We start from the raw sequence: 21,415 nt of genomic DNA, 5'->3' as shown, positions 1-21,415 counted from the left end.
TTGCAGACTATACTACTAACTTGCTGCAGGTGACTCAGGCGAGAGGATTTAGAGTGGCTGGGTAGAAATTCAGAGAGGTAAAACGGCCAAGTCACAGTGAAAGGCAGTTTTTTACAGCTAACTTTCACCTCTTCTGCATGACAGGTGGAGGATATGCCTCTGTGAAACCTGTTTGGAACTTTCGCTTTTATTTTGCCACTGGTCCTGTTCTAATTAAAGTTTGTTCATTTATGGACCTAAAACAGAGTAGCCCTAGGTTTTGCCATTCTAGGAAATTTCCAGAGCACCAAAGGTTTAGCTGGGATACTAAGAAGGCCAGAATGGGGTGGAGGAAGGACCAAACTAGTTCCCAAAGAAGTGAGGTTTTTACTCCCCAAATAGTATCCTTATTCTGGCAACAAAGGCTAAGGGCTGCTGTCCAGCAGAGCTTCCCCCCTGCCCATTCCCCATCTCCCGACCAGCAAGCCATGGTTGGTGACATATTCCCTTTAATATTTCTCTTGAGCTTGATTTTAGATAGCTTTCCGGGTGCAAAAACGTTAGGTCGGGTAAAAGGGTTCAATAACTGCTACATTTGACATACTTTTGTGCATTGAACTAAATTCTCATCTCCAGTTTTCACCCGGGCCTAAGTGAGCCAAAAAAAATCCCCAGCCCCTTCCCCCCAAAATAACCAAACCAAAAACCAAACACTACACCACACACACCAACACAAAAACCCCACGACTCTACAGAGGTACCCTTTCTTAGCAGACACGAACTTGCGCCCACCTCTGCTTCTCCCCTCGCTATTCTAAGGGCTCGGGTCAGAGAGAGCTAGCAAACCACGCAAAGGGAGCCGCATAGCAAAGGACATTGTTCACCAAAGACGAAACAGAGGTTACGCGGGCCAGTTCAACCGTCGCGGGGCCTCGCCCTCTCCACTTCGCTGAGCTCGGCCCCACCCCTCCCAACCGGAACTGCAACCCCCGCGCTCTGCGCCCCCACGGAGAGCGTGTGGCTCGCGCCCGTAGCGAGCGCGCCCGCCCCGCCTACCCCGGCGCACTGGGCAGGCGCAGGGCGCGCGCATGCTCCGCAGGCGGGCCGCTGGGGTCTCGAGTCGCTGCAATCTGTTGCGCCGCCGCCCGCTGGAGCCGGCAGATCCGGGTCTCGTGGCTTAGAGTGACGTGGTCAATCGAATCAAAACAGAGGAGGGGAGGAAGCCAGCGGCCAGGAGCAGCAGCGGCCGCGGCGTCCCGAGCAGCCGCAGCGTTCCGGAAGCTTCAGGCGGTCTTTCTGCCGAGCCTTGGTCCCGGCCCCCATCCTCCCCGCCCCGTCGGTTGTTGTCTGGGCGGGTGAGTGTCTCCCCCTCGACCACCGCCGTTTGCCGGCCCACCCTCCCCTCTCCCTGATTTTCTTGGGGGCTCCTCAGGCTCTGGGGGACTGCGGCGGCTGCGGCAGAGCGGGGCTGGCTTCTCGGGCTCCGTGGTTCTCCGGCCCGTCTGGTGACTCTGCACCGGGAGAAGCCCGCTGCTGCCGAGCCCGCGCCCCCCCCGGCGAAGAGCGAGGCAGAGAGCCTGCAATTTGGCTTTCTCTGCAGGAAACCAGAGTCGGGGCTTAGCAGGAAAGTGGACGGTAGCCACGGGTGGTTTTATTTTTAGGGCAAGACCGTCAGCTCGGGTGGAGGCGTATAATGGAGTAAAAAGAAGAGAGTCGTAGCTGGAAGGAAGAACCCACAAACCCTGAAATCCACACTGTATCATTTACCTCTCTTTCTCTAGGTTTGATGAATTCATTAGGATGCGTCCTTTGTTGTGATTGATGAGACAGGAAAGCTGCCTTCCAGAAAGCGGGAGCTTTTTTTAGTCCTTATTGTGCGAATTGAAAGTATTCCTTATTTCTGTTTGTTCTGTAAGTGGAACCAGAGCTGACAGTACAGAGGTAGCACCCTTTATAAGCCATCATGTGCGGTAAACTGGTTACCGGAGCACTTGAAGTCTAGTGTTGCCGTTTAAAGCCAAAGTTTTCCAAAGTGGCTGCTTCTACGTGTGTTTGGATTTTAGCCAAGATAATGTTTGTTGGCTGTAGAAAGTCAGTATGGTGTTTTGAGTTGTCCTAGTTTGCAGAATCGAAGGTACGGCCTTAATAAGAGAAGGTGTCTTGGTTTTTGCATCGCGAGTCGAGTGAGCCTCACGCCTGTAATACCTGCGTTTGTTGAAGAGCCCTTCCAGTTTTTGTGTTATTGTCAGAAACCGTTGGCAGCTCTACATACACAATAACTTGGGTGGTGTAAGCCCTTTTAGGTGTTTTAGCCTTGAGATTTAGGAGGTGGTTTCACGGCCCAGTTCAGTGGAGATTGTAGAAAGCTTGTGTTCCCTTCCACTTCAGGTGATCTGCCACGCAGATTCCTCTGGTGTAGCCTGCTTCAAGCCCTGCCGCCCTCCGCACCCCTGGACAATACAAAGGAGACCAGAGGGCCAAACCTCCTTTTCGCCCTAACTTGGGACCCCCCCCCCTTTATTTGGTCCCCAGAGAACTAACTGGTTGAGGTGTTTCTTTGGTAAATGGCAAGAAAGGACAGCAGAAGTATGTGCTAATTGATTGCACCTTATGAAATTCAGGAAGAGTACTTAGGCATTTAGACCACTTCCTTGAAGGGTGTATCCTTGTGTGGTAGATCATGGGCCTCTTAACAAATTTCTTTCTCCTGTGTGCTGTGTGTGCAGTTGAGATCTTTTTTCTTTATAACATAGCTGGAATCCTGCTGATTTGGATAAATGAAATTAGGTTGCCTTGAAGTGGGTTTTTTTTTTTTAACCTTTTATGTAACGTGAACTGAATATTCTGGCTTACATGAAATAGTTTATAATTGGAGAATTATTACAGTTAATAAGGAAAAAGGAAGAAAATAAGTCCTTGATAATCCTGCCATCCAGAGATGATCAAAATGTTGGCAGTGATTTATATCCTTCCAGACTTCTTTTTTGTAGTTACACATTTTAGACAAAAGTGATATTATACTGCATATGCTTTTCTGTAACCTGTTCTTCCTACATGGTAGTACTTTGGAGTGAGAATTTATGTTTTGGTGGAGAGGGACTTTTGGGCCTTAAATTTTAGGGTAGATTCACTATGTGTTTGCAAAATCATAATGATTAAAATAATTGTTTTATTATTTTTTTAAAGATTTTATTTATTTATTTGAGAGAGAGAGAGAAAGAGAATGAGCAGTGGGGAGAGGCAGAGGAAGAAGCAGGCTCCCTGCAGACCAAGGAGCCTGATAGGGGACTAATCCCAGGAAGGATCATGACCCTAGCCAGACTCTTAACCGACTGAGCCACCCAGGCATCTCTAAAATCGTGGTTTTAAAAGATTTCCTCCCAGACTTCTTTGATAACATTAAGAAGTTAAGGTGCATTGTGTGTCACTGTAATGTTTTCTTGTTTAACACATGGGAGAGCAGGGACAGAATAGCCTAAGCTGACGATAGAAAGTTTAAAAGGGTTTTACTGATTTAGTGATTTGATTCAGGTAAAGCATTAGTTCTGTTCCATAGCTACACTATGCTCCAGATGCTGACCACCTGGCCAGGCCTCTGTCAGTAAGGTCCTGAAAGATTTTACTTTATGAATCACACTTAAGGGTGTTGGGTATATGCCTGTTTAGCCCAGTGCCGCCTTGGTGGTGCCAAAAGAAAGGAAATGTCCCCTTCACCTCAACTTCAGAGGATAAATATTTATTAGGAAGTATCCTAAATATGCTATTAACCCATTCACGTTCCTTAGTCATAAACATACCTTAAATCTCAATTTTTATTCTGTATCTCTTGGATAATGAGTCCCAGATGCTTACTACTTATTTTGCAACTTAGTTCTTTTTCTCTGATTTGCATTTAATTATAGTGTTTAATATATGTATTCTAAATTTGGCTACTACTTCCCTTTGCTACTGCTTCCACTTTTGCCAGCTCTCATTATCTCTTACCTGGCCTACTGTATTAACCTCCTGGTCTCCTAACCTCCACTTTGTCTTTTTGTGGTGCATTCCCTACCACAGCCTAAGAGATCCATTAAAGTGCAAATCAGATTATGTTACCCTTTTTTTGGAAACCCTTCCATCATGTTCAGAATAAAATCCACACTACATGTTCTGGCCCTGCCTCCTTCCGTTAACTCACCATATATCCCTCTGCTTAGATTAGTATCCCGGAGCCTGGCCACGTCAGTTTCTTCCTGTTTTCCAGCCCTACTGGCACTGTTGCTGGAACTTGCCAGGCTTGTTCCTGCCTTAGGGCATTTACACTTGCTGTGCCCTGTGGCTTCAGTATTCTCTAGATCTTGCTGTGGCTGATTCTATCATGTCATTCAAGTCTCAGTTCAGATGTTTTTTTTCTTTTTTTAAAAAAATTTATTTATTTATTTGACAGAGAGATACAGAGAGAAAGGGAACACAGCAGGGGGAGTGGGAGAGGGGGAAGCAGGATTCTTGCTGAGTAGGGAGCCCGATGTGGGGCTCAATCCCAGGACTCTGGGATCATGAACTGCGCCGAAGGCAGCCACTTTAATGACTGAGCTGCCCAGGTGCCCCCAGATGTTTCTTTGAGAAGATTACTCCCTAATTAAATCTCCATCCTCTTATTTTCTTCATAACATTTTGTACTATCTGGAATTTCCTTATTTCTATATTCTGTTTCCTATACTAGAAATTCATCAGAGAATGGGGACCTTGTCTATCCTTTTCACTGTAGGAACTCAGTGCATGTTAGTTGAATGAATGAACTTGCTGAGCAGGTGTGTATTCCTCTTGAACATACTGTTTTAGATGAGTTCTTTGAATGGAAGAACCCTCGTTTTTAGCCTTTTTTTTTTCCCCCTTTAAATAGGGTAGTACCTAGATTCTCTTACTTGATGTTTGGGTTAGAGAATGGCCACATTCTATTTTATGTTCTTGTTTTTTTTTTAAAGATTTTATTTATTTATTTGACAGACTGAGATCACAGGTAGGCAGAGAGGCAGGCAGAGAGAGGAAGGGAAGCAGGTTCCCTGCTGAGCAGAAAGCCCGATTCGGGGCTCGATTCCAGGACCCTGGGATCATGACCTGAGCCGAAGGCAGAGGCTTAACCCACTGAGCCACCCAGGTGCCACCTTATGTTTTATTTTTATGTTTAATTTTTTATTCCCCCCACATTCTGCTTTAGACTTGTAGAATTAATCCCTGGGAGGAATGGGTCCTAGGAATATGCATTTTCAACAAGCCCTTGAGGTGATTTTAGTGCATATCACTGTTTAAGAATGTCTCTTGATATTGTAATGGCTTTTCTCTGGGAGATTACTTCATGCTTTATAGTAGTAATGATAGCTACCGTTTTGGGGAACACTCTTATATGTTTAGGTATTATGCTAAAAAATTACATGTTTTTTCATTTAATTGCAGAACAACTCAGGTAGTTCTACTCCCATTTTACAAGTGAAGGAACTGTGACATAGTAAGTGGCAGAAAGTTGGGTTTGAATACGTCTGTTAATCATTGTACTTGACTGCCTCTGAACTAGAGTTTAGATCTGTACACAGTACTTTGGTTTGAAAGGCCATGTTTTTGTTAAGGGTGAGATAGTGTATTCTGTCCCATTTCCAATCCAGTCCTTAATGAAGTCCATTGTTTTGTTGGGCTTTTTAACTGAAGTTTCACAGGCAAAGTTGCAGAAGATGACCTCTGCAAACACTCCTAGGTCTTCCTGCTTTGTTGTATTGAGTGCCTATCAGGCTTAAATTTTAAGTATTTGAAGTGTTTTCTCCTTTCTGTGCATTACCTTGTGTTCCACACACCAGAAACCTGTCACTTTCTGTCTGCTTGTATAGTCATTTGAATTTTTCCTGCATTTTCTCCATTAAGTTGGGTGATTTACTACTTGGGACTATTACTTGATCATTGTAAACTGAATAGATTTCTCACTGGAAGACCCCTTTCCAAATGAGTTAAAAAATTTTTAAATTTGTTTGGTGTGTTGGTTTTTTTTTAAGGTGGGGAACTTAATCTAGAGAAATACTGTCTGTCTTTAGTCTCTTCCCAGTTTTTTGTTTTTTTAAAGATTTTATTTATTTATTTGACAGAGAGAGATCACAAGTAGGCAGAGGCAGGCAGAGAGAGAGAAAGAGGAGGAAGCAGGCTCCCTGCTGAGCAGAGAGCCCAATGCGGGACTCGATCCCAGGACCCTGAGATCATGACCTGAGCCGAAGGCCGCGGCTTAACCCACTGAGCCACCCAGGCACCCTCTTCCCAGTTTTTAAGCCTGGCTGTTATCTGTGGAGGCTCAGGTCGCACAAGACCTTTACCCAAGCTCTGTCCTTGCCCACCTCAGGCTTCTGTAAAAAGCCATATGTCTGCTCCCATCACTTCACCTTTTGTATTTAATTGTCGGTGGCTATCTGGCCTATTTCATTGGGAGGCCCATGAGGTCAGAGAGGACCAATTAGATAATCAGTAGGCTTGTTGATGGAATAAATGAAGAAAGATCACAACTTTAATCTATGCTTGTAAAAGATGGTACATTGCTGAAAGGAATTATTTGTGATCTTTTCCCATATAATTTAATAGGTCTTAGAACAAAACCTCAATATAAGATACTAAATTGTCTAAGTTGGTACTGACAAATAGTGCTCTATTAGTATATGGAGTGTAAAGGTTCTACAAAAAGTTTAGCACTCCCAACTGTTCTTTGTTATATTTTGGCTTATATTAGGATTTTTTTAAGATTATAAAACTTCTGGGGCACCTGGGTGGGGCTCAGTCAGGTAAGCATCTGCTTTAGGCTCAGGTCATGATCCTGGGGTCCTGGGATAGACCAGGGGGGAGTCTGCTTCTCCCTCTCCCTGTCCCTCTTGGCTGCTCGCTTTCACTTGCTCATTCAGATAAATAAATCTTTAAAAAAAAAATCATAAAACTTCTGAGACTGTTAACTACTATAGGCTTATAAGTTAACGGTATTCTTTTGGTTTGTATTTATGTGTATATTCATGCTTTGGTCCACATAATAAATACTAACCATGTGAATAATTGTTTCTGTAGTTGGGCACATAGGAGTAGATCTTGCATCTGTGTAAAGGGCATTGTGGGCACTTTCAAAGCCATTTTGAAAAGTGGCTGAAAATTATTTTGAGTCTGAAATTAAAATACAGTTAACTGGCTGAATATCAGTAATAATGGCATTTACTATTTATGGTGATATTTACCAGTCCCTTGAGTTCCTTTGCATACTTTATGTTTACCTGTCACATCAGTCCTCTAAATCAGATTGTTATCCCTAATTTACACGGAAAAGAGGAAACAGGTTCTGGCGAGTTAGGTAAATTGCCCAGGATAAAGGACCTGGTACTGTTGGGATTCAAACCCAATTTTCCCTTGACCTTGGACTTTGTTGTAACGGTATTGACTAGTCTTTTGTCTTACAGAATCCTAGAAGTTATAATAAGTAAACCTACTTGTTACAGCTGTCAGAATACACTAGTAGAACTACTTTCATGAATTGATTTGTTCTATTTAAACCTGAACTGGATATGGATTTCTTTTCTTTTCTTTTTTTAAATTTTTTTTTTTTCAATTTTTTCGACACAGAGAGAGAGAGAGAGAGAGAGATCACAAGTAGGCAGAGAGGCAGGCAGAGAGAGAGACGGAAGCAGGCTCTTTGCTGAGAAGAGAGCCTGATGCGGGGCTCGATCCCAGGACCCTGAGATCATGACCTGAGCCGAAGGCAGAGGCTTAACCCACTGAGCCACCCAGGAACCTTGGATATGCATTTCTAATCCATCCCTCTTAACACAAGACATCCTTGTTACTGAAAAGCTGCAAGAGATAGTAGTATATGAAGCCCAAAACAACAAAATCTATAATCTCATTCAGAAGTTAACTCTGTATGTGTATTTTCTTCCAATGTTTTATTTATTTATTTAAAATGTACCTTTGGTGTAAATGAGATACAATACCCACATAAGCTTGTGTCTTCATTTTGTTTTGTTTTAGTTTTTTGTTTGTTTGTTTGTTTAACTTAATGAGCTTTTTACCATGGCCTTAGAAACTTTCTAAATACTGGCTACATTTTATTATTTTTTTTGAAAGTTTTCTTTATTTTTTTAGTAACCTCTACACCCAATGTGGGGCTTGAACTCACGATTCCCAGATCAAGAGTCACATGTTCTTCAGACTGAGCCAGCCAGGCATCCCTTTACTGGCTACATTTTAGAAGATATTTTGAATAAACTGATTACTGGAGGTTTTCAGTTAATGTTGAACATGAATGTAGTTTCCGGTTTTTGCCATTATAAATGATATTGTGATGAACATTGGCTCTTAAAAGTTACCCTCAGCTCTGAATAATTAGAGTAACCGGTCTAATAATTTTTAAAAAATTATATATAAGACATTTTAGTGATTTGAAATGTAGTGACTTTAATCATAACTTGACAAGTGTATACCACATGCATGTACTTACACTTCCTAGAAAATTTACATGAGAGTTTTTAATAGACATTGCCTTAGAGGAGAGGCGAGTACCTTTTACTTTGCCTTTTTTTTTTTTTACCTTTTTGTATTTGAATTTTAAAACTGTAAATGTGTATTACTTTAAAAAAATTATTTCTTTGAAAAATTAAAATCTTGGTTCTAAACTAATACCCAATTTAAAAATATATAATAGGGTTTAAATTTTGTTTATAACATTGTAAACTTCAGTGCTTTTGTTTTGGAGAAAGTTACCTTCTCATTGCTTATTTTCATATTGACTTTTCATTTCCTTTTTTAAATTTAGATCAAAGCACAGATGTCTCAGCTTTGTAAAAATACAAAATGAAGCTGATTTCTGCTTGACTGCACTCATTGACAAGTACTACATGTATAGTGTTTCCAGAATTTAATAGCTAAAATTGATGTTTCAAGTCAGGATAGGAGTGCAGTAAACATCCTCATGGTATGTGCACCAGACTTAGAGGTCAGTGTTCTGGCTGCTGTCTTGTTTTATCTTACAACATACTTTTTAAAATATAAGTTATTTATTTATTTATTTATTTGCATAGTATGTATTTTGTTTCTTACTCTTAGCAAAGGTAATGTAAAAGAAAGTGACCTGCTTAAAATTTTGAAGACTTTAAAAAAACTGTGATGTTTATTCAAATTTCATTTTTTGATAGTATTGGTTTCTTTATCTCAGTGGTTCTGAGCATTTTTCCTGTCATCGTGAATGGCATTTATGTGCATCTATGTATAGAAATGTTATCTAGCCATAACATTATTGAGAGGAGTTACATGAGGTTGGAGAGCAGAAGCCATAATTCCTTTCTGTTGAAGAAATCATATAGGCAAGCAAATGAATGAGATAAAAAATCTTGATTCCACTCTTAATTTATTTGAATTATGTAAATCATTTACAAACTTACGACTTGTGATATACTTCACAATTTCAGAACATAGTAATATTTTGTAATACAGCTACTGAAAACTGTTTTCTTAACTACGTAACTTCTATCCACTGTGATTTGGGATGATATCGTATGGAATTTTTATGTCATCTTCTGTTGAATATTTGTTTTTAACTTAGGAAAAACAGCCTTTTTTCCTTAGTTTAAAATTTTCTTATTCAGAATATGACTTATATGTACTTTTATTTTTTTATTTTTTAAAGATTTTATTTATTTATTTGACAGAGATCAAAAGTAGGCAGAGAGGCAGGCAGAGAGAGAGGGGAGGAAGCAGGCTCCCTGCAGAGCAGAGATCCTGATGTGGGGCTCGATCCCAGGACCCTGGGATCATGCCTGAGCCAAAGGCAGAGGCTTTAACCCACTGAGCCACCCAGGCGCCTGACTTATATGTAATTTTGAGTAGAAATTTTAAAAAACATTTCAGAGTATGAAAATTTTGGTTATGATATTGGTTATGGTATTTGGTTATGATATGAATATAAACAAAGATCATTTGTTTGAAAAGTTTTCTTTGTTTGACCATTCATGATAAATCTTACCCCAGATCTTGAGAGAATCTTCGGGATTGTACAAAAGTAAAAAACAGCCAGAAAAGGAAATTCATAGGTGAGGGACCAAGATTCAGAACAGAGGACTTCTTTCTGCTCTTTTTCTTTTATGCAGAAGAGTGATAGCTGAGCCTTACGGGAATACAAACATACCAAAGCAGTATACAGAGATCTTGGGCTGAGATTTGAGGATAAATTTCAAATCTAAGGGCTTAGAGTTGAATTGGCCTAGAGCATTTTATAGCTTAAAAAGCACTCTCTTACACATTCTCATTTGATCCTCAAAACAACCCTTTAAAAATAGTTTCTGTTATCACGTCTGTTTTATAGATAGTGAAACTGAAGTCACGGAGAAGCTAATTTATCCTTTTCTCAGTAGTGCCGTAACTTGAATCATATATCTAAGCTGAACTCTTTCTGCTATCCCATGATGTTTTAGCCTAAGGTGATTCCTAGAATACAGTCAAATAGGTAAGGGAGGAAAAAGGTCACTGAGGAAAGAGAAGGTAGTGTCTCAGACATAGGGAAATAGGGACACATTAACTGAGTTTCCAGAAGAGTGGTGGCAGCCCTGGGTCGCGTGCCGCAGAGATGTGGAGGAATTGAAGAGCTGAGGAAATTCTTGATGACCTCCAAGTGTTAAGCTTTCAGAAGCAATGGGATAGAAGGTTAGTTGAGGAGAGTAGTTCTTTTCTTCGATTTTAGCTTTCTCCTGAGAAGTCATTTGTCTGTGACATTTATTTTGGCTGTTAATTATATGCTGGTATGTAATTATTATTCTGTGAGTTAATTATAATTAATAATTAACTTGATTGCAGGCTCTTAGAGGTAGGGGATGCCTTTATTTCTTTAATATCCTCTAAATTCCTCTTCCAGTTACTTAGTCCCCTGAAACTTTTTAGATATATCCTTCCGAGGAAAGGAGAACTAAGAGAAGACATGGGTTCGAATCCCATGTCTGCTTGGTGATGTTGGTTAAGTCGCTGAAGCTGTCTGGGCCTCAGTTCTTTTGTCTTTAAATGACAAGGTGAGAACTGCTGCATCCCCAAAGTTTTAATAGTACAACTTGTCAAGTTGTGATTTGTTGAATTATGAGTAAGCAAAGACATGTCATTCTCTCATGTGTATCTTACCCATACAGTGATGTCTTACACAACAAGCCTGTTAGTCACATTCACCTTGTTTCTTGTATACATTAGCATCTCACTCTGTGGAAAGTATTTTGTTGTTATCCTTTCTAGCCTGCTTTAGTTTTTTCCTTTTGAATAGTATGCTCTCTTTGAAAGGGTGTTTTAAAGGTTTTTGTTACCGTAAAAATATTTTGTAAGAATTTCAGAGTTTGGTTTTAATTGTATTTTCTCTTGTAAATGGCTCTAGATGGAACAGTATAGGGTCATCCTGTTGGGATTGGTACAGGAAATACAAGGAATTTGTAACTATAATTGCTTGGCTATTAATTTGAGTTTTAGAACTTGTCATGATAGAATCCACAGAGTCTTAACTCCTAAGAACAAAGAATTGTGATTATTTAGGCTATATAACGGGGTTTATTTCAACATTGAAATTTTTAAAATGTCTTTAACTTCTCCCGGGCATAGCTTTAGCACAATTTTTAGTAAATGATTGACTAATTTGAATTTGTGTCTGCTTCCTTTCCTTGCCCGTTTCCCATCAGAGATGCAAATGTGTTTAAAAGTATGTCATTAGTAAGAAGTAATAGGAAGTCAGTTGATAGTTATGTAATTTCTGTATTGCTCCGAAGGGATCTTTGTAAGAGTGAAACAAATGTTGGTAGCGGGATTGGTCATATTGGACAGATGTGGAATGTGTCCTGATCAGGAATTTACATTGTGACTTCCTGTGCAGAGCTTATCTCAGATGTGTGACCATGGTCAAATTGCTAGCTTCCCTGAACCTATTTTCCTCATTTAAAAACAGGGATAATTCTGCTTTGTCAGAAGGACTGTTATTAGTATGTAAAAGTACTTAGCCATTATACAGGCAGATATATACTATAGGTATGGCTATGTTTGATTGAGATCCATTTCTAATAAAAGAATAGAGCCAGTGAATGTATTACTAAGAAGTGTTGTATTTGAGTGAACTTGAACATCTTATTACATTGAGATGTTGGGTCATCCGATGAAAGTAATCCCAAATGGTAGTATATTAGTCTGTAGCATCATAATGTTAGTATTACTAAGTGATAGATAAATATTTTGTTCTCCATGTTTAATATAAAAGGTAGCCAAACTTTTGGGATATCTCTACCCTTTCATTTAGTCCATTGTCTGATTTACTACTGGATAAAAACTTCTGCATAAAAACTTGGGGTCAGAAAGGTGTTTCTAGAAGAAAATTATTTTTAGAGGTGAGCAATTACCTCTGTGATATAATTGGGAATAAGGTTAAAAATAGAGTAGAAAGCAAACTGAGGTGTAGGTTCCCTAAATGCCCTGGAGGCAGTTCTAGCAGTTTCTGGCGTATTTCACTTTCTCAGTTTTGTAACTTTGGAGCTTTCATCAGTAGAATTGATGCTTTTTAGAAAAAAAAATAGAATGCTTATTCTGAGTTCCCCATTTCTGACCATCATCTCTATTTTCTGTTTAAAAAATAATAATTATATGCATTCTGAATTGTTACTTTGCTCTTTGCTCTTGCTGTGGGTTTTTATTTTTTAAGTGGAAAGAATTTTGATACCATTGTTGATCACTGTAAAGATTTGGTTGGCTATTTGAAAAGATGATTTCATCATAAATCACTTTCTTAAAATCACACACAGTAGAAGATAATTTCCATCCTGTGACCTTGAATCAACCTTGGTTACCCATGCTTTTTTAAGAAGAGCCCCCTATGTTTGCCTGGGGGGAAACAGAAGAGTGCTTTGTTTTTCTGTAACACTATATTTACATTTTAATTTTTATAAACGATTTTATCCATTTTTTTTTTTTAAAGATTTTATTTATTTATTTGACAGAGAGAGATCACAAGCAGGCAGAGAGGCAGGCAGAGAGAGAGGAGGAAGCAGGCTCCCTGCTGAGCAGAGAGCCCGATGCGGGGCTCGATCCCAGGACCCTGGGATCATGACCTGAGCAGAAGGCAGTGGCTTAACCCACTGAGCCACCCAGGCGCCCCTATCCATTTATTTTTGAGAGAGTGTGCATGCAAACATGAATAGGGTAGGGGAGGGGCAGAGGGAGAAGCAGACTCCCCACTGTGCAGGGAGCCCAATACCAGACTCAAGCCCAGGACTCTGGATCATGACCATAGCTGAAGGCATATGCTTAACTCACTAAGCCACCCAGGTGCCGTGTATAAAACTACTTTAAAAAGATCATAAGTATGTTCGAAATTTTTGGTGCTAAAAGATAAAATAGTACAGTGAGTCCTTGTGTACTTATCAGTTGGCTTCAGCAATTATTTAACTCATGGTGGTTTTATTTTGTCTATACTTCTCCCTTTGCATTTTCAACTAGATGCCAGGCATTATCTCTCTTTGACTGAAAATACCTAGAGGGATCTCTCAGAGATAAGGACTCTTTAGATGTGATAATCAACATTGTAATTATGCTAAAAATATTTTTATAGTAATTCCTAAATGTCATTTAATCCAGTCACTGTTCAGAGTTTCTGGTTCTTGCATAAATGTTCTTTTATAATGTTTGTTTGAATCAGGATTCAAACAAGGTCTGTACATTGCATTTGATTACTGTCTCCTAAATCTCTTCACCATATCCCTGCCATATTTTTGTTTATTTACTTCTTGCTATTTATTTACTGATAAATCTTAGTTTTCCTGAATTTAGGTGCTGCATCCAAAGTTTTTTCCTTATTCAAAGAGTCGATACATGATCATTATAGGATACTTGAAATGAATAAAGTGGAAAATAAAATCCTTCACCCAGAGACACCCAATGTTGAACTTTTGGTATACATTCTTTCAACTTTTTTGAGCGTGTTATCCTGTGCTTTTTAACCATGTGCATGTGTTATGATTATTTTTATATCCTATTTGATATACTTTAATATTGTGTTGTGATCATTTCCCCATGTCATTATGAAAAAATGAAACATTTGGCTGCATGATACTTTGCAGTATGTATCATAATTTAAACATTCCCTTTTACCCAGACATTTAGATTGTTCCAATTTTTGACTCTTACAAAATTATGAGAACCATCTTTGTACATAAATCTTTGTATTTTCGATTTTTTATAAATTTTTTCATTTTTTATAAACATATAATATATTTTTATCCCCAGGGGTACAGGTCTGTGAATCGCCAGGTTTACACACTTCACAGCACTCACCCCAACACATACCCTCCCCAATGTCCATAACCCCCCACTTCTCCCAACCCCCCCCCCAGCAACCCTCAGTTTGTTTTGTGAGATTAAGAGTCACTTATGGTTTGTCTCCTTCCCAATCCCATCTTGTTTCATTTTTTTTGATAGAAGCAGAAGAATTCAAAGGGCATGAATATTTTTTAACTTCTGGATTCATTTTGCCATAATAGTTATTATAATTTTTAATCTCAAATACAGTCTGTAGCTTACTTAAGAATCTGTTTGCATATGCTCTATGTTATTAAAATAGTCAGCCATATTAGTCAAATGTGTTTTTTTCCCAGTTCTTTTGCTCTTTTTATTTTATTTGCCAGCCATATTAGTCAAATGTGTTTTTTTCCCAGTTCTTTTGCTCTTTTTATTTTATTTGGGATTTTCTTCTTCTTCTTCTTTTTTAATGCACACGGTATTCTATTGTAAATTTGTTGGTATTTTCCATTGTATGTGGTAGTTCTTCCACAGTGGTCAAATATTCAACTAAATTGTCTTCTAGAATTACTGATAGGTTTTTTTTCCTTTTTACTTGCTAGGAGGTTTTCCTAGGACCATTTATTAAAATATTGATCTTATTATTTGTAATTCAGACTTTGATGTATAAATAAATACATTTCGTGGTTGGTATGTTCAGAAAATTCTATAAGGAAGAATTTATTTATTATTTACTAGGTCGTTTTATCTCTTATCCTTTTGCTTCCTCCACCTTCTTTTTTCCTCCTTACCATCCCAGCTATTGTGTATCCAGATGTCTTTGGTTCTGGATGTGCCTTCGGAAAATGCCTGTAACAAAACTAGTCTAGTCCTTGTATTTTTCCTCTTGTTCTTTTTTAATGTATATTTTAGAAATGAATTTAAAAGTGAATTCCCATTTGCCTTTATTTTAAACTCAATTTGACAAAACAACATATCAACATTAGTAGTTTGTGGTATTAACAGTTTCAGTATTTTTTTTTTTAAAGATTTTATTTATTTATTTGACAGAGAAATCACAAGTAGGCAGAGAGGCAGGCAGAGAGAGAGAGAGGAGGAAGCAGGCTCCCTGCTGAGCAGAGAGCCCGATGCGGGACTCGATCCCAGGACCCTGAGATCATGACCTGAGCCAAAGGCAGCGGCTTAACCACTGAGCCACCCAGGCGCCCACAGTTTCAGTATTTTGATTTTCTTGTTAAAGCTTCCACTGGAGGGTGAGTAGGAGAAAGGAATGGTAAACTTTTTTTTCCCCAAGATTTTATTTATTTATTTGACAGACAGAGATCACAAGTAGGCAGAGAGGCAGGCAGAAAGAGAGGAAGGGAAGCAGGCTCCCTGCGGAGCAGAGAGCCCAATCTGATGCTCCATCCCAGAACCCTGGGATCATGACCTGAGCTGAAGGCAGAGGCTTTAACCCACTGAGCCACCCAGGCGCCCGTAAACTTTTTTTTTTTTTTTTAATTTAAGTTTTAAATTTTAATACAGTATAGGAAATATACAGCATTATGTTAGTTTCAGGTGTACAATATAGTGATTCAGCAGTCTGGTATAAGTGCTCATCATGATACACGTACTCTTTAGGGAAAGGTAAACTTTTCCAAACTGAGTTTGCAAAGAATGATTACAACAGATTTAGGGCAGAGGCTGATTTTAGAAGTACCCATTGTGTGGTCCATTATATACTTAGTCATTTCTTGTTGATGATGGAATTTGGTTCATTTTGTAATACATTTACTTAAAAAGTTTAGAAACCTTTATATATATATATTTATATATATATGATATATATACACATACATACATACATACATATGTATATACACGCACATACATATGCACTCACACACTTTTTTTTTTTTTTTTTTGGGAGAGGGAGAGAGGGAGGTGGGGAAGGGGCAGAGGGAGAGGGAGAGAATCTTAAGCAGTCTTCTTGCCCAGCATGGAAACCAGCAGGGGGCTCAGTCTTACAACCCTGAAATCATGACCTGAACCAAAATGGAGAGTCACATGCTTAACCAGCTGAGCCACCCAGGTGTCCCACCTTTTATTATATAAACTCTAGCCAACAAATTCAGCAATGACAAAGGGTCAGGTGAGGATTAAGAACATTTTAGTATATTCACTCCAAGAGAAAATTGAGATGGAATTATTTGTTCCTAGAGCTAATAGTTCTGGTAGGGGGAAGAATAAAAACCTTACTGTATGGTTATTCTTTTAAAAAGTTAATATTTTGGGGGGTTGCCTGGGTGGCTCAATCATTAAGCCTCTGCCCTTCGCTCAGGTCATGATACCAGAATCCTGGGATCGAGCCCCGCATTGGGCTCCCTGCATCAGCCTCCCTACTTGGCTAGAATCCTGCTTCTCCCTTTCCCACGCCCTGCTTGTGTTTCCTCTGTCACTGTGTATCTCTCTGTCAAATAAATAAAATCTATAAAAAATAATAATAAAAGCTAATACTTTTTGAATAGTTCAGAAGCCACAAAATGGTATACAGTGAAGTGTCCTTACTACTACTGCCTCCTAGCCACTTAGGCCCCCTTCCAGAGGCAACCAATTATGTAATTATTTTTACATACTAAATTCTTAAGGTTTTAGATAATTTGTGAACATAGATAAATTTTTATCTCTATAGATAAGAATTATTTAAGTTTTTATTGTGTGGGAGTTTTGGCATCAGTCTTTAGTATTTTGGGCAGAATCATTTATTTAATGTACAAATGTTTACGTGTATATACAAGTTTACATATCCTTATGTAAATACATAATTGATTCGAGCAGTAAAATGTAGTATGACAACTTCTGAAAATGAGAAGATGTCATCTGATCACCTTAACAGAACCCATACAGTCATTTTAATGTGGTGTAATTCTTCCCTGTGTTTAAATTCTGGGCATATAGTAATTCTACAGTCTTTTCCCCCCTAATCACAAGAATTCCACATTGAGCATTCTGGATTCCGTACTCATTTCTTATGAGGGAAATGAATTTTCAGTAATACTGCTCTTGGAAGCAGGGCAGGGAACTAATCTTTATTGAAGAAGAGAGAAAACTAGAGATTGGCAACAAAGTAGGGAAGTTAAATAAGGGTACATATTTGTATAATGCAGCCTTGGGAAAAATAAAGGAAAAATCAAGTTATACTAATTCTTGGTTTTTTACTTTTATAGAAAGATTTTATTTATTTAGCAGAGACAGATATAGGTAGAGAGGGAACACAAGCAGGGGAAGTGGGAGAGGGAGAACAGGCTTCCCACTGAGCAGGGAGCCCGATGCAGGGCTTGAACCCAGGACCCTGGGATCATGACCTGAGCTGAAGGCAGTTGCTTAATGACTGAGCCACCTCGGTGCCCCATAATTCTGGGTTCTTAGACCTGATTTTCTTTGCTTTCCTTTTTTTTCCCTTTGTTTTCTCTTCTTTCTTTTTCTCTTTTCTTTACTACTACTCCACCCCTCCTCCCCCTTTCCTTTCCCCTTTTCTTCACCCCCACCCCCCCCCCCCCCCCCGCAACTGTGGGGCTTGAACTCATGATCCCAAGATTGAGTCGCATGCTTTACTGACTGAGCCAGCCAGGTGCCCACTCCCCTCTCGCCGCTTCCCCAGCCACCCCCCCCCCCCCCGCGCCTTTTTTAAAGGAATGAATATGAGATGTGTAGAGGATAAGTTGCCATTTTATTATGTTTTGATGTAGGTACCAGGAGGATTTATTTTAAAAAGGAAAAGAAAAGACCTTTCCAAGTCATGAATTCGGTTCATGATGGAACCTCAGTGGAGCAGGGGCAGCAGAAGCCAAAGACTTCAGGTCATAAAATATAAAGTGGTTGAGTGCTTGCTTGGAAGGTCAGAAATACCTAATACATAGTATTCTACCTTAAGTAAAAATTAATTTTTAGCCTCTTGGTAGAATTACAGGAAGGGTACTCAAAATGAAGTTTCTGGAAAACAGTGGATAATTGTGGAATTAATAGTACATTGCCCAGTTTCGCTCATTTAAGATAGAGTGTCAGTAATAATCTGTTTCTTTTTATCATTTACAAGGACTTCTAGGATCACCTGGAAGTAGTGTTAGTCTGCTTTGTCTTCTCTGGTCTGTTACAGTTTTGTGTGCTTTCCTTGTATTTTGTTGTCCTTGACAGTTTTGAGAAGTATTGGTTAGGTATTTTGTAGAATTCCTCTCAATTTGGGTTTGATGATTTTCCTCACGATTAGACTTAGTGTGATGTTTTAGGGGAAGAATACCACAGAGGTGAAATACCTTTCTCATCACATCTTATTAAAGGGTACATGACAGCAACATGATTTATCACTAATGATGTATACTTTGATCTTTAGGTTAAAGGTAGTATTTGCTAGGTTTCTCCACTATAAAGTCACCTTCTCTTTTTGTATTCTACCCTTTAGAAGTTAAGTCACTAAGTCCAGGACACATTCAAGGTCAGAGGAGAGTTAAGCTTTACCTCTTAAAGGGGTTAAATCTACATAAATTATTTGGAATTCTTTGTGGAAGATTTATTCCTTTCCATCCTTCTGCTTTCCCTCCTCTGTTGGGAGTATTTAAAAATAAACCACAAATAACACACACATCATTGATATGAACATTTTTATGGTCCTCTTTTTTTTTTTTTAATTTGTTATTTAGTAATTCTGCACCCAGTAAGGGACCCAAACTCACAGCTCCTAGATCTAGAGTTCAAGAGTTGCCTGTTTTACAAAGGAGCCAGCCTGGCACCCCTATTGGTCTTGATACGTATTGTCATATTATTTTTCAGAATTTTGCAGCAGTTAGCTGCAGGACTAGCAGTGTATGAGTAAACTTCCAGTGTACTTTTGTACTTTCTGTGTTTTGCTTTTTAAGTGAAAGTTCAAATTAGTTTGCCTGTATTTGATGATTTAGTTAAGGTGACTTTTTTTTTTTTAAAGTAAACTCTACCTTCCAGTTTGGGGCTTGAACTAAAGATCAAGAGTCGCATGTTCGGCAGACTGAGCCAGCCAGGTGTCCCAGGGTGACTTTTTATGTTTGTTAATGAGCAATAGTGACTTTTTTGGGAATTGTCTTTTCTCTTGGGCTTTACCTATTCCAGAAATTTTTTAGAGACGCTGATGTCTATTTTATTAGTTCTTTTGTCTCTTAGAGACTTAAGAGATCTATCTACCATTTTGCTTACTGGCTCCCAATTTTTAATGATCTTCAGGGTATTGTCTTTTATTCGCATTTCATGACCACATCCTTCTCGGTCCTGTTGTATTTTTAAAAATTTTTCCCTGTTTCTGTTACATTTACCTACCTACTCATAGGAAATTTGCTATCCACTGGTAAAGCAAGAAGTAAATAGTTTAAGGCCATTTATAGGTAAAGGTCATGTACCAGTAGTTCCATTCCAACTTAGTGAGAACTGTTGCAGGTTAATTTAGCATATGACCAGATTATTTCCTTTAAAAATTCATGACTGAGTCTCCCAACCATTTTGTGTTAAAAGCACTTTTGAAATATTTACTGTTTTGCAGTGTGCTATAGAAATTGCTAACTCATTTGAAAATGACTTTTATAACCTTGAAACCTATGTTAACATTTTATTACATTTTGGAAATTTTTGTTACTCCTAGATTTTTGTAAAATTGCCTCTTTTATTTTTTTAAAGATTTAATTATTTATTTATTTGACAGAGAGAGACATAGTGGAGAGAGGGAACACAAGTAGGGGGAGTGGCTGAGGGAGAAGCAGGCTTTCCGCTGAGCAGGGAGCCTGATGCAGGTCTCCATCCCAGGACCCTGGATCATGACTTGAGCTCAAGGCATATGCTTAACGACCAAGCCACTCAGGCGGCCCAAAATTATCTTTTGAAACAATTTAGAATATAATAGTTTCTTAAAAGGATCTAACCAAACCAAGTATTTTCTTCTGTAAGAGGAACAAAAATGAACACTCACATACACATACTAACATAGAAATGCTTTCCTCCTTAAATCTTTTTTTTTTTTTTTAAGATCTTATTTATTTATTTGAGAGAGAGATATCACAAGTAGGCAGAAAAGCAGGCAGACAGAGAGGGAACCAAGCTCCCCGCTGAGCAGAGTGCCTGACGCAGGGCTCAATCCCAAGACCCCAAGATCATGACCGGAGCCAAAGACAGAGGCCTAACCCCCTGAGCCATCCAGGTGCCCCTCCCTAAATCTTTAATGTCTTGTAAGACATTTTTTGCCTTCATGTGAGTCCTTAACCTCTATGGCAACAAAAAATAGTTCCAAAATGAAAGAGTTTAAGTAAAATTATCTAAAGATAATCTAGGGTTTATTGTTAGTGTGTTAGTTAAAACATTAAAGAAAATTAAAATACTTTCTAAATATTATTTCATATTGTCATTGGATGTTATTTTCAATGCTTCTTTAGGATTTTAGATCTTTTTTTTTTTTTAAGGTTTTACCTGTTTGAGAGAGAGAGAACAGGTGGCAGCAAGAGGGAGAAGCGGAATCCCTGCTGAGCGGGGACCCTGTTGGGGAGAGCTCCATCCCAGGACTCTGGAATTATGACCTGAGCTGAAGGCACACACTCAACTGACTTAGCTACCAGGTGCCCCTAGATCTATTTTTTATGGTTTGTAATTTTATTAATTCTTTAGCTAATAGTCTAAGATAGATAAATATTTAAATAGAAAAATATGTAAAAATAGGGGCACTGGGTGGCTCAGTGGGTTAAGCCACTGCCTTCAGCTCAGGTCATGATCTCAAGGTCCTGGAATCGAGTCCCGCATCAGGCTCTCTGCTCAGCAGGGAGCCTGCTTCCCTCTCTCTCTCTCTCTCTGCCTGCCTCTCCGTCTACTTGTGATCTCTCTCTGTCAAATAAATAAATAAAATCTTAAAAAAATATATATGTAAAAATAGACCCTTATGAATCTGGTTTTGGAACCACCTAGAAGGAAGGGACACAAATAATCTATAAAAAGTTCTTAATCTTACTACGATATAAAAATGGATTAATACTACATAAAAAACTATAATAAATAAATAAAAAGCAGCTATAAAGAGCTGTTAAAATCAGTAAGACAAAAGTTTGAAAAAGAAGAAATATAAATGCCAATAAACTTGAAAAGATATGCAGCATTATTGGAACTA

General features: G+C 38.8%; 1 protein-coding gene across 4 annotated transcripts in view; it reads left to right on the top strand.

Annotated features, from left to right (window-relative positions):
• Positions 1-1,057: 1,057 nt before the first annotated feature.
• SMIM14 (small integral membrane protein 14) overlaps positions 1,058-21,415 on the top strand; it is a 79,504-nt gene continuing 59,146 nt past the window's right edge. Inside the window, exon 1 of one of the 4 annotated variants that reach the window (XM_032334123.1) lies at positions 1,058-1,334. Coding sequence is in view for 3 of the 4 variants with exons in the window: in XM_032334120.1 (XP_032190011.1) it covers positions 8,941-8,959 (19 nt within the window). In the remaining variant the exon portion in view is untranslated. Of the gene's footprint in view, positions 1,335-8,860; positions 8,960-21,415 lie in introns of those variants that run through there. The other 3 variants (XM_032334120.1, XM_032334122.1, XM_032334121.1) reach the window with 3 other exon arrangements.

Source organism: Mustela erminea, chromosome 2 (genome assembly GCF_009829155.1).
Source record: "Mustela erminea isolate mMusErm1 chromosome 2, mMusErm1.Pri, whole genome shotgun sequence".
Lineage (NCBI taxonomy): Eukaryota > Metazoa > Chordata > Mammalia > Carnivora > Mustelidae > Mustela > Mustela erminea.
Note: the sequence above shows the minus strand (reverse complement) of the source record. Positions and strands in the feature narration are given on the sequence as shown.